This window comes from Zonotrichia albicollis, chromosome 1, assembly GCF_047830755.1.
Source record: "Zonotrichia albicollis isolate bZonAlb1 chromosome 1, bZonAlb1.hap1, whole genome shotgun sequence".
Lineage (NCBI taxonomy): Eukaryota > Metazoa > Chordata > Aves > Passeriformes > Passerellidae > Zonotrichia > Zonotrichia albicollis.
In genome coordinates, this window is record NC_133819.1 from 90,319,303 (window position 1) to 90,333,711 (window position 14,409).

The window sequence follows — 14,409 nt, forward strand, 5'->3', positions numbered from 1 at the left end:
TCACCTGTTCCTTATCTCCAGAATGCTGTTTTGTATCATTTGAAGGAAAAAATTAAACAGGCTGGAACTTGTCTCATAGAAAGTTAAGCTCTAGAAATATGACAAAACAAAACAAAGTACACTATACATGAAAAGTACACTATAACTTTGAAGATACAAAGAAAGCTTTAAAAAAGTAGACTATAGCAGCTCAAACCCCTATGTAAGTGAAAAGACAAACCCAAAACCCAAGATCTGAATGTACATACTAAAAAGTTGCTCACATCCAACAAGTTAATTTTTGTTGGATGTTGGGTTTTTTTTTTGTTGTTGTTTTGTGTTAGCAGAAATCAAATATAACAACTAAACCCACTTTTTAAAGTGCTGGCATAATATATTGTATTATTACAAGGTACAACACCCTGCTCTTTTGGCCACTTTCTATCCTGTAGGACAATTCTGTATGTCACAATCTTTATGATTCCCGAAGTCTTGACACACTCACTTGCCCATTCTGCTGCAAAACACACACTTCTTCATGTATTACAAAGACTTCCATGCATTGCTGTCCACCCAATATTTATGGAACATTTTGTTAAAAATGATAAGATAAAAAATTCATGTACAACTATTTAAATACCCTTAACAATGACTTAATTAAAATTAAATTACTTATTACTTACTACTTGCATAGATTAGACAGATGCAGACAAATGCACCCAGCCTTTGATAGACCATCCAAGATCATGGTTATTTGCATTGAAAAGATAAGGTGATGTACCAGTGGTACAGACACCCAGCCTGACATGACACTTTTCTAAAGATACTTTGTTCTTTAAGATAATGACACACAAATTGTTTTCAAACAGAAAATATTTTTAAATAGAACACTGCTGCTCATGCAATATCTAGTCTAATTCTCTAAATCAGTTTGAAAAAGATAAAATGTACTTATACATCAGCAATCCAGCTAGTTTCCCTTTTCATCCAGGTACTCATTAGACTTTATTTTTGTAGGATCCTGGAATTGTACACCAGCCACACCAGATATTCTACTCCTATGTCCACAGATATACAAGATCATTTCACATGTATGTTAGAAATCACCTTTTGCCAATCTTGTCAAACTGCCAGGTTTAGAGAAGAAAAATTTGAAGAGCAATTACTAGCTTGAAAGAACATACCTGTCTGCTCATTGGATGCTCAGGAAATCTTGTAGGTTGTTATTATGGAACATCATGATTCCAAGCAAGGAAATGCATGATGAAACTGTCTGAGCCTATCACCTACTTCTATGCCTTTGTCATGCTCCTTACCCAGAAAGAAGTCTTGAGAACAAACACTTGTATCAAGAATGAAAACTGAAGGATGCTTGCTTCTTGCAACAAAGCATCAGTTGGAGTAAAGTTAAAATACATGTAATTTTTAACCATATGTTAACTCACCAAAAGCAAGAAATCTCTTTAAACAAAAACTTGGGAGTTGATCTTGTTTGCTTAGTACTTAACTCCCCTCAAAGAAAGTTCACTCTCATCCACCTTGACAGGTAATCCTTAAAATCAGTTTTTTAAAATTTTTAATTAGGCACAAAATAAGATCTTAAAACAAACAACAGACAAAAAGCTGTGCAGTTTGCAAGTCAAGATGGCACATCCTTAGCTATCTGGCTTATAATTAATTTTACTCATTCTTACTTCCCTACGTTTTGGAGATAGGAAGTGTTGATACCCGCTTTTATAAATAGTTAATTTCTCACTTGAGGACTGTTGCAAGAAACAATGAAATTAGGAAAGGAAAAAGAAAACACTGGTTAAAATAAAAGTTTGATAAAATAATGAGAAAATCTGAGAAAAGTCAAGAAGGACTTTTAGTCAGATTTCTGGTGCACTCCTCCCGCTGAACACTCAGAGCCTGTTACAAACATCAGAGAAGAGATGACAAAAGTCTTTCTACAGAAGAAAGAAGGTGCTGGTTAACTAGATGAGAAGTAATGGCACCACATAATATGTACATACAAGTAAAAATCCCAATCTGCCTCTAATTCTTCTGCAGCTTTCTTTTTCAGTTGAAAAGAAGCCTTACAATACTTACCTGTTCAACTACTATTGCATTTCGCAATGAGGCATTCTCCTGAAGCTGGGAGACAAACTGCTTCATGTCTGGCATAAAGTCCTTGAAAGTAGAAACCTGTGTAATTGTTTAAATTGTAAAGAAACAAATGATAAAAGCAATAAAACATTCAGTAACTGACTTTACTGTTCAGTGAAGATCAAAGAACGAGCCTTATTGCATTATTTTAATCCAACAATTCTTCTAAATGAAATGTCTCACCCACAAATCTCTATTTCCACAACACATTTATCTTTATTTTTACTAAGAGTGAGTAAAAACTTTAAAAGGTATGGAATAAAAACAAGCTTTTCTACCCCTGGAAAATATCTGACAGCATTAAAAAATGTTTATTAAGTACTTAACCATTTCAAAGGGTGGCTAAAAAAAGCTATGAAGGCAAAACTTTCCTTGGACCAAAATATTCTTCTAACAGCAAAGAGAAGAAATCAGGAAGTCGTACATGTCTCTTATAGAGCCTCTTGGCTCTTCCACTTGGGGTAATCATAATGACAGCGTAGCGCCGTATGCAGTACACGGTTCTCTTCTCAGGCCTCAGGACCCGCGAAATCACTTCCACCAGTTTGTTGTGAGGAATGCTATCATAAGCCCTGGACACATCAGCCTGAAACACAAGAAATATCTTCCACTACATATTCAGCAATATTGCTGTAAACATTCTGGTAGTATAGCGGAAGTATTGCTGCAGTATGTAAGAAAGGCTGAAGGATAGAACACATGGGAGTAAAATTATTGCACCATTCAGGCCTAATTCCTGACAAAACAAAAACTCACTGCTTATCTGAAAGATCTTTCCCCATTCAATAAGTACTACCTTAGAAAGGAATATCCAAATGATCAGTTTTAACATAATTCTTACTATTAACACAAGATTATACCACATGCAACCTTAATTCTAACACTAACCTCCAATCATTTAAGTTAATAACTAGTATTTTTATGTTTCAATATTTTAAGAAACTTGCCTCACCATATGGCCATGGAGATGGCATTTTAGGCTTCTGGAAAGCTACAAACCTACATATTTCACCTTTCCCTTCCTTTCCTTTTCATATTGGAAACCTAGGTCGGCTTTTACTTGTCCTAGTAAACTAGGAGAAACTTTCTGTAGAAGTTCCAGGAGTAAACTGAGAAAACTTTCTGTAGAAGCAACAATCTTAGGATTATTATAAAACAGATTATGTCAAGGACTTAACCCTTTGGCTAGAAAGGGTCAAGTCCTTGACTTGATAACAAAGCGAAATTATGAAAGTTATTTCAGGGCAGGATGACAAGTGACATATGAGAGATGAGAACACAGCCCCCCTACAACACATACAAACCTGTGTAATTTACATATTTCTGTATACATTGCCCTAATTCAAAGCTATGAATGGAAATCAAACACAAAATGTTGCCTGCTAGACAGAACTGACAGAAGTGTGAAGATGAAGAACAAACTCCTTTAAAACATGGGCTACCACAAGCACTGATTTTTTTCAAAGTGGGAGAGGAAACTTCTTGGAAAGACACCAACCAGAAGTCATGTGTTCATTTTCAACAGAAACTAATGATAGTGAGATAGAAGAAACAAAATTGTTAAGAGACACTGAATCTATTCAAAGGTACATAGAACATTTTTTCTGGTTTTCATATGGTTCAAAAGGCTATCTGAGCTTCTATCTGTCTCCCAGATATTTTATTTTATTTTATACCCAGCTAAATGTAACTGCAAAAAATTCAGTGCATGCACAGAAGTGGGAGCTCCTGCATGACAGAAAGATGGACAGAAAAACACCCAAGCAAAGGAAGCTCTACTGCAACGTCACCCACCCACAAAAAGCAATCAACTAAAAAAAACTAACTAGTCTGGAAAGTATGCACAAAATTTTATTTAGAAAAAAAAAATTATGCAGTCGTATTACAGCTAATATAGCTATAAAAGTATCTGCACAAGCTAGCTTTGAAAAGCTAGTTTGAACATGTAACTAAAAATACATACCTTTACACAGTAGAAATGAGGAATTTCACCACCAGATTCAAGAATCTTTGTAACAAATTGCTTCCATATCTTGTAGATATCATCTTTCCCAAACACTGAAGAGCCTATAAAACTGGTGTTTATCGTCCGTTCATAATTCAATACACTAAACAGATTTTTTAGTTGAGTGTTGTAGTGATTCATCTAGAGAGATCAAAGAGAATCACCTTAAATTATGCTGAAACACATTAAATTCTTTGCAATACAAAGATTAAAAATTAAAATGAAGTTTGAGATTAAACTGATGTATTTACTATATTATTATTTTGTTCAACTTTTTTCAGAAAGCCTGACTATCACTGCAGTAACTATTTCAAAGTGACAAAACAGTATCAGAGATTTTTCTTTTGGTACAGTTAAATCCTATGGAAAATGTTTTTGGTCCTATACTTGACTCTTGGAAATCAAGGTGTAATAGATACAGTGATAAATAGATTAATGCCAGCAAACAAATCCACTACTGATCTGAAAATAACTTCTTAAATATCATTAATTCTCTCTGCTGGAGATAATGACAGCAACAAGAACAGCAAAGAGAAGTTGTGCTCTGAGATTTTATGCTGACTCCAGCTGCACCATCAGCTGGGCCTCTCAAGGTACTTTATTCAAGTAATTGAGCAAAGACTTAACTCAGCTGTGGGGATAGCCAAGTACATCAGAGCAGCACTGAAGTCGCGCAGTTTGATTAGCTCTGTAAACACCATAATGTGCAATATTATGTGAATTAACACTCCACAGCTCGGAACAGCTTTTAGCTGATGTTCTTTTCACCTGGTTTGGGATCACATGGTGTGAACAGTTAGTGCTAAGAAGCTGTTGACACCTCACCCATTTGGGGAACATTCAATCTTGGGAAGGAGACTCAGCCTTAAGGAAAAGGAATTAATTCAGCTGGGCAAGATAGTGAAACTGGGCTGTCACTATTCCTTCTGGCTAACTACCCTGTCAAATATATTATTCTGTGCACTGAGATTATTCTGTGTTCTGTCTGTTCCCACACTGCATTTACTCTCAGCTTCCTTCCCAGCTCTCTACTGTGCCCATTCCAGCTTCCTTGTCCTTCCTTAGACCCTCTTCTGCAATGCACCCAGCTCACCCCTGTTCACTGGCACCACAGGCAACTTCGCAATCAACATGCACTATCAGTATTAAGGCAAATCCTAACAGGCCAGACTCACCCATATGAAAAAAACCAGGATTACTTTACAAGCCATGTTATTCTATTGGGCTCATTTGCTTAAGGCAGCTTTGGAAACAGAAGCTTGTGATCCTGGAACCAGAGGCTTGAGGTAATTAAGCATTGGAAAGGGAGAAGCTAGGCTGCCACAGACCCATTCAGCCATTTTGATCAGAATGCTACAGTCCACCATGTTAAAACTAGTTTTATGTAACAAAAATCCTTACTCCGTTTATCAGCTACCTACATCAAATGCATATAAAACAATGAAGTAAATAAAAACCTTCTTTTCTCTGCTTTCCTTGCTGAGTGCTTGTGGTTTGACAACACCGCTCACTTTCACTATGGGTCTCAGTCCATTTGGTTTTGGAATAAACCGGAGCTTTGATACCATAGGAATGAATTTTTTTTGATGGATAGTTTCAATCTCCTCTGAAGACAGAGGCCGTAGCTGTACTTTGACAAAATGGTTTCTAGAATACAAATATACACTTAGTGTAAGCAATAGGAAAGGCAGAAAACTAAAACATTTAATGTCTTTAGGATAACTAAAGCCAAATATTTTTCTAAGATAATACAAATACTAACCTCTACAGAAAGTGACATGAAATTCTGAATTTCAAAACAATATCACAGCATCTTAATGACAATGTAATACAAAAAGAAACCATATATTTCTGCTTAATGCAAATAAAAACCCTTATTAACACAAATTAAAATTTAAGCACAGATTCGAGGAATACATATGAACATTTTGAAATATGTTTTATGCAAGAAATGGGAAGTTGGATATTGCTCATGGTTTCAGAAGTTTGAAAGGCATTATCAAAGTTGAAAAGAACCTTCTTAAAACTACTCTAAGACGGCTCCTGGGAAGAACATACAAACTGTAATGGCTGTTCTACTCCTCAGAGTTCGGGGATCTACCACTTATTAGGTGCTGGGATTCACGGACAACATAAGGGCTTTAGCTATCCAGGACTCTGATGAGCCAGTTGAAGCAAAGAGCAGAAAATAATGAAGACCCAAAGGCACCTGAGTCACAGGTTCTGGGCTTGCCAAGTTCACCTTAATGGGAAATGTGTTTTCCTCTCAGATCCCCCCACTCAGGATTCACAGTTCCATGAAAAAATCAGAATCAATACTTTTCCATACAATGAATCAGGAAAATGGTGGTGGAGTAAAAACCCTTGTTTTTACTTAAGATGCAGAGTTAAAGTACCCTACCTGCAAAATAAAAGACCTGGATAAATCTCCTACACTGCTGGTATTGTTCAGATGGACAAAATGCGCCATACAGACTAATGGCTATGATATTACCCTGGGAAGTAAGGGAGGCAATTCAAGTCCTCACAAAAGACTGGACATCAATCTAAATTTACATGAAGACTTTTTACATCCCACACAATCCAACAGGCTGCTTTAGCAAAAGGAGGCCACACTATTACAAAAGGGAGTGGGTGAATGGTGGAAACCTTGTAAAGATGCTCTAGGAGACACCCGAGAAGTCAAGAATGCAGGTAAGGGAGGTACACAAATACTTCTTTTGTATGCCTATACAACTCAAATAGAAGCTCGTGATCTGTCTGCCTGGGACTCTCAGCATCTGAGGGATACAGGGCATGACACCTAGAAGGTATAGTGGCATGCAAGGCCCGTGAGTTGAGCTACTGAAAAGAGAGCTTTGAGCATTAATATTCAAATTTTCAAATTAAATTCCTGGTATGGATGCTGCCCAAAGGAAAGTAGAAATTATTGCTTTTCCACAGTGAGGGATCACTACTCTTTATAACACTACATTCTTTGCTGAACACAACATCTACTATACCATTAAATGGATAACCAGGATAAAACAAGTCACTCCAGTTCAACAGAAAAAAACTAATGATCAGATTTCCCTCCCTCCCTTTACAGCTCACACTCAAGACTGGAAGGAAAAAAGCCCTAACAAACCTCTATCACTATACTAAAAAATATGGCTTCCTTTGAAAGTGATTACAAAGGCCAGATATCGGCAGATCTTCATTACTCCCTCTGGCCAGCTGGAGATGTCTTTTTGCCTGCAGCAACATGCATTGTTTATTTCGTGGCACTTACAGCAGTGCTGATGATTTTGAATGTGTGCTCATCTAGAAGCCACTGCAGCATGCTGCTCTCACTGGCACTCACAACGCTGTTAAGCACTGAAACTTGAAAGAACTTGAGTAGATAATCCTGTTGTCCTTTGAGATCTCACCTCAATCTGATGGGGAAAATTCAGACTTTCTGCAGGTTTTAATCCTCTGCAGCCACTGTGTGTGGCAAGGGCAGGGACAGCATTAGCTTTAGAAAAACAGATGCTCTCACCACAACACCGTGCTCATTATTTTAACACACAACTTTACATTCTGCAGGCTATCTAACTTGAATCAACTGTATCACAAAATACTGATTTTTTTCTTGGCAAATCCTACTTTTAATTTGGGGACTGAAGTTTTGTATAGCTTCAAAAATTAGTAGAAAGCTGTCCATTCACAATAACAGCACACGCTGATCTCCACCATACAGCAAGGCTAATTTACAGACCCAGGGCCCCTCTCAGAGCCCTGCTCCATATCCTTGAGTGGGATTCTGTCCAGGATCTTCCACTCAAAAGGACAGTCCTTCAATATGAGGATTTACTCCCTAATGACAATGCAGTCAATGCAAAGGTAAGCTCGCATGTAAGGTCCAGGCCCACCCAGTCCAGCCTGTTCCATCCATTCTCTTCCTCCAACGGAGGATGCAGAAGAACTCTACAGGAATCAGTGGCTACCAGTGCCTTCCTGCAAACCAGCTCAGAGCAACTGCTTTGAGCAGCTCCAGCTGAGGAGAACCAGAACAACCACAGAACATCCTTTAGGACAGCAAATGAAGTCACCAGACATTCCTCCTCCAGAGAGGATGGAAGCAGCTCAACAGCCTTTGGCACGACTTCACCAGCAGTGCCAGGCTGGTTAAGAGCAGGCAGTGCCTGAATGGCCTCAAAATGGCCAAGGCTGTCCTAAACACCTTGTATCCCAGTATCTCCAAAGACCTATTCCAATTTCTTTCCTCCTATGTGAAATTGGCAGCTGGCCACCTCTATGAATGCAGGAAGCGGACTCGTGGCAGACCTCATGTAACAATCACACATGAAAGAGCAGTGCTGAAAGCCCTGTCAGTGAAGCTTAACTGCAGCTGTTGGAATGGGACTAAAGTCCTCATACACTATGATTCCTGGAGCCAGAAGCAAACATCCTGTTCTTAGGACACGCCTTTGGCAAGCACGCAGCAGCATTTCCATGGGATGTTTCTCCAGCTTCCAACAACATGCACTTTAGAGACCTTCCAAGGAAATGGTGAGAAGGGGCTTCCTGCATGGTAAGGAAATACGTGGGGAGGAAATCAGAAGAAACAAGACCCTAGATTAAGGTCTTTTGAATTCAAAGCACCTTACACATTGAGATCTTCTAGGAAACTGGGAACACAAACAAAAGAGCTAAATCCCGAGTTGTTTGCTTTTAACCACAAACCTCACAAAAAATCCATTATTTACTACTTCTGTTATTCTTCATTGTATCTCTACTATGTGAAAGTCAGTACTTGATCATGTTTTGTGCCAAAAAATAGTCTTTAAGTACAGTGAAACTCCATAAAACACTAATTGCAACATTACAGCTGTTAGTTGGAAGACATGACAGAATGTGGGGGACTGAAAATTACATTCTACTATGATTCAAAGTGCATTTTCTGTGCTACAACTGCAAACAAGACTGAGACCCCATTAAGTGCAAATACAAATGCAAAAAGTGGCACTGAGATATCAGGGAGTGATGGGGCAGGAGGGGAAAAATCACACATATAACACTGTGGACCAAAAAATCAGGGCAAAAGCAAAAGGTTAAACATTACAAAACAGCCACTAAAACACAACACATTATGCTAATTTTTCACAGCTCCAGAGCTCTGTCAGATACCAGCAATTTATAATGAAAACCTGAAAGATGTGAACTAAGGAGATCGATGCACAACACTGTTCATTAAAATTGCCTTTTCTATTTTCTCACTTAAATTGTTTAAAATTTTGCCTTAAATAATGCTCTAACTTAAATGCATGCATTTTTAAGACCAAAAAAACCAGCATGGAATCCCAGCCATACTAAAAAATGAGCTGTGGCTTCTGAAACCCCTAACCTTTGGGAAAAAAACCCCTAAACCCACTAGGTTACTCTCTGATTTTTAAGAATAGAATATTACAGTATTTCAGCAGAGCCTTGTTTTTTCTTTTTCTAAATTAAAGTAGTTGAAGGAAATTGAGTATTTTTTAAATGAACTCTCATTTAAAAGGTCACTTTGGGATTCTATCACTAAGCTTTACTTATTGTTAAAAGGTATAAAAATTGGACTTATTATAAAATCCTCTTCATACTGGATTTCAGTATTGCAAAGATTTCTAATAAAGAAGTCTTAATTTGCATTAGTTTTCTTACACAAAATATTTCTGAAATTACTAACTGTGCATGCCACAATCACAGGTTGAATTTTCCTCTGGGAAATGAAGCAAATAAAATGAAGATAAATAGACAATAAATTAGAGCAGAAATATACCTTTACACAACAAAACACATGATTTCTATCCATATCCATTAAAGGTTAATTAGTTTTCTAGTGTTACCTAATTCCAATGTTCTGTAACTTGCCCCAGACAAACTTTCGGTAGTAGAAGAGCATGTTTTTCTGGAACATGGTCTCGGTGATATAGAAAAATGACCTGAGCAACTCAACAACATAGGTACCCATCAGCCAGTACAGGAATTTGGCCAAAAGTTCTTCACGGAAACAATGTTCATCGGCAGGAACAAAGTGACCACCTTCAATAAATAATTCAAAGGTAGTTATAGTAACTATCAACTCTTAGCGTGAGCAAAGAAACAGAACATACAAACAACTTGGATAACATTCTTGTCCTAGCTTGAGGTCATGAGAAAGAAAAAAGGTAAGTACAAACAATTACAGAGGTGACACTCCCAATTTTCAGGGCATTAAATGATGCAACTGACCCAAGCTTAAAGGATAAACACGGGAACTAATCGGCAGGGACAAACTGACATAGAAGATACAAATACATGCCACTGTAGCCCAAAGACTTTCTTACCCCAACATCAATTGTGCAAGATCTTTAATGCACAAAGGTAAGATTATTGTGAAATGACAGGTAAAATAAAAAGAAACAAGTCTACTACAATATAAAACTTAAAAAAAAAGGAAACAAAATACTGAAACTAATATAAGCACACTATAAAAAGTAACAAAAGTAAACTGGGGTGATTTGGGGATAAGAATGATATTCAGATTTCCCAATTACATGAAAATTAACTAATTATAGGGTTTTATAGGGTTAGGCTTTATTGCAGACATCTATATAAAACTTACTGTTGCAGTCAAAGAAAAACAAAGAAAAAATACAAATCACCTGAAGTCTATCAGTACTTCCAACATTTAGATGAGACAATTATGAACCTACAGCAGTCCTAACTAATGCTGAATTTAAGGTCACATATATCTGTAATTATGTCTAAATAATTTTTCAAAGATCGGATGTTCCAAATTACCATGAATCACACATATATTTCACAATAAAATCTTTTAAAATATTTAACTCCTCAGCATTTTGGAAAGTGTGCTTCTGAACCACAGTATCTGAATAAAGAAATACTTTTTCCGAGAATTAAGAGTTTCTTATGTAGTGCAACCTCCCTTACTTTTGACATCAGTTCTCAAACATCAGACTTATGATCTTCCTCCAACACTTGAAAGAACCTGTAACAGCCTCAAAACTTATTGCACTTTTTAACAAAAGAAAACATTTTCAGCTCATATTACTGTAGGATCCAAGTACAATACCAGGTAAGAATAAACACTGTAAGCTTACCAGTTAAGGGAGTGCAATCCATATCGCAATAGATGAAGAACAGAAGCACAGAAAAATTAAAATATGCACTAGATCCTACAGCAATCAACCCCAGAACAATGGCTTCAGCCTAGATTTAAATCCTGGGATAGATTCTGAATAACAAGCTCAAGGAAAGGAAGATTCACCTGTCATTTGAGAAGAGGATTAAAGAGAAATGGATTCATACACAATCTGGAGCAATCAGCTGTTGCCCTCATGAGAGCTTTTTAGCTAGAGACTGCTTAGCCTGGGAACTTCTGCACCACCAATTAGGCTGAAGCTGTGCTCAATAAGACTCTCTTGATCCTAGAGAAGGGATCTAGAAAAGGTGATAGATGATGACAGCCCTTTTCACATGGACATGTAACAATAGGACATGGTGGAAAGGTTTTAAACCGAAAAAAACTAGGTTTAGATTACATGTTAGGAGGAAATCCTTTACTGTGAGGGTGGTAAGGCACTGGAACAGATTGCCCAGAGAGGTTTTAGCAGTGGAACAGCACTGGAACAGATTGCCCAGGTCTTCCAGCCCTGGAAGATTCAAAGAGAGGCTGAATGGGGTTCTGAACAACCTGGTCTAGTGGAAGGTGTTCCTGAGCGTGGCAGGGAGGTTGGAACTAGATCTTTAAAGTCACTTCAAATTCAAACCATTCTGTGATTCTATAGTAGGCAATCCCTGGACTGAATGGGTCTCATATCTTTCTCACAGGGTTGATGTGAGGGAGTAAAAAACCCTGGGTTTTTTTCACTCCCATAGCAGAGGAACCCATGCCACTGCAAGTGTCTAGATTTGCTTTTAACACTTTCTGAACTCTTACAGTAACAAACAGATAGTGTTTATTCCTCTCCTTTGGTCACACTTCAACGAATTTTCTGAGTTACTGCAATTTGGATAGTAGGAGTGGACAGAAAGAGTTTTGGTTTTTGTTTAGCCCAGGTTCTGAATTCATGTTTATGAAAACATCATTCTATTAAACACAAACAGCACGAATGCAAACAAGTTTTGAAAGGACAACAAGCTCAAGTGTCCTTCCACCACCAGTTACAAACACCACCAGGTTTGCTCTCTCACCTATGGTTATTACCAATGAACTCAGCAATTCTGAGTCCAGATTCAATATCCTTGCCTTCCCACCTTAACCATAAACACCAATCATCAGACAGCCCCACCACCTAGTTCTTTAATATAAGAAGTACCTTTGCCTAGACGAAGCCACATGCAGTCATTCACTCTCATCCTCCACATCAACTCCTGCAACGAAACTTTAGCAAACCTCCCCCTGGAAATGAACACTTTGACATTTTTTAGAAACCGGCACTTGTTGTGGTTTGAACCCCAAAGCTCTTTAGGAATGACCTTCTCCAGGCAATCCCTCACAAACATGTACACCTGCCAGTGGCTGCTGTGCTGCTTGAGGAGCTCCATGAGGGCTGAATCACGTGCCTCCCGCAGGTTTTGCTCCTCGCTTGGTGGCAGCTCCCCACGCACAGATTCTGAAAGGGGAGCACTCAAGTTGTCTGGCACATCAGTGCAACCAGATTCACATTGGCTGCTTGTCACACACTTAGCAGGCTCTTTCCCAAACTGTTCTGCTTGCTTCTGGACCTCTGCTTCCCCAGGCAAAGCTGCCTGACAAAACAGCTTGATATTTTCCATACTGATTTCAGATATCCAAACGGGGCAATTTTTTCTCAAGAGAGCTAAGTAAGCACATTTCCCATGGTTGTTTAGCAGTTCCTGAAATGTATCCCTCATCTGCCGGTAGCGTTTGGGCAACGTCTTCTTTCTCCGCTTGCACTCTGGCAGACTTTGGTTATGCCTTTGCTCCACCTGATTTTGGTTAAAGAATATAGCTTCTATAAGCCGTTTTCCACCTGCCTCAGAGCCCTGCAAGTGATTCAATACAAATGATTTAGGAATACATTCTTGGAAACCCCTGCAAGAATAGAGAAGAGACTTCCTCCCAATGTATGCTGCAGAACTCAGGAGTCTATTTGGTGACTTCTTTGATAAATGAGGTTGGGGACTTTCCTGCTCTCTGCACTTTGAAGCACCCTCCACAGGTCTGGTTTGTCCTGAAGCCAACTGAGATTCATACGTACGAATCTCTACTCTTTTCCTACGGGATTCTGCTTGCAGTTCAGTGTTGGACTCTAAAGGTTTGTTACTCCGAAATCTCTGCAGAAGAGAGCCTGCCACAAACCTCCCCCTGCCACGAGATGTGTGAACTAAAGAAGGACCAGACACAGCACTGTTACTTCTTTGAGAAAACTGAGGGGTTTTAATGACGCTTTCAGAACGTGGTGCTACATACTCAGTTTCAGATCTCTTGGAACTACTTTGGTTTACATCAGGAGCAAGACTACAAGCCTTTTCCTCTCTCACTTTCTCCCTTATTTTTGCCCTCTTGGCTGGAATTTCAGATTGCTCTCTATGAATCTTCCTTTTTAGAGATGGAGCTGTAGCTGAAACACATGAAGTGGAGCTACACTGTTTTTCCTGGTCTTCAGTAACCATTCTGATCTCTTTGCTTGCTTTAGAAACAGCTTTTGTAGAACACTGGTCAGTGGGCACTAAGCTTCGTCTCTTGTTCTTTCTTTCATTTCTCATTCTGGAGACATTAACTTCACATCTTTGTCTGTATGACTTTAAAAGATAATTTCTATGAAACATAAGCCTTTTTCGCATATATTTAAGCAAGCTAGTACGTTTATACTTTGAGAACCTTTGTCTAACAAATACCAGGGATGAGTCTACACTATGCGGAATAAGTTCATAAATGGGTTGCCCACAAACTTGGTAACAATTACTAGGGGGAACCAGCATAAAGACTGCACAGTGTTCCAATAAATACATCATCACATCATCCCCTATCCGGCTCAACAATGTCTCCCAGAAGCCGCTGATACAAAGAGTTTCTGTGGCAGTATTGGGTAGGTAGCTGTGTATCTTGGAAAGTGGCATGACCGGGAACTGAGAACTGTTCTCATCCGGTAAGGAGTATCCATATGCAAGGACATTCTTCTTCTTTTTTTCACACAGTCTCTGAACAACTCTCGCAGTGACTTCACTCTGACTAGATAACTGAAGAAACAAAGAAAAAAGAAAATTAGCTTTTTTCGCTCACTCCTCCATAAACCACAATATAC

At 38.5% G+C, this 14,409-nt stretch overlaps 1 protein-coding gene across 1 annotated transcript in view; it reads right to left on the reverse strand.

The window, feature by feature from the left end:
* The window catches only part of TERT (telomerase reverse transcriptase), a 66,513-nt gene that overhangs the window by 40,926 nt on the left and 11,178 nt on the right, over positions 1–14,409 (reverse strand). Inside the window, exons 2-8 of the mRNA XM_074546778.1 lie at positions 12,457–14,344; positions 9,982–10,177; positions 5,590–5,779; positions 4,091–4,273; positions 2,552–2,713; positions 2,071–2,166; positions 5–90 (exon numbers count right to left, since the gene is read on the reverse strand). Coding sequence (XP_074402879.1) covers positions 5–90; positions 2,071–2,166; positions 2,552–2,713; positions 4,091–4,273; positions 5,590–5,779; positions 9,982–10,177; positions 12,457–14,344 — 2,801 coding nt within the window. The remainder of the gene's footprint in view (positions 1–4; positions 91–2,070; positions 2,167–2,551; positions 2,714–4,090; positions 4,274–5,589; positions 5,780–9,981; positions 10,178–12,456; positions 14,345–14,409) is intronic.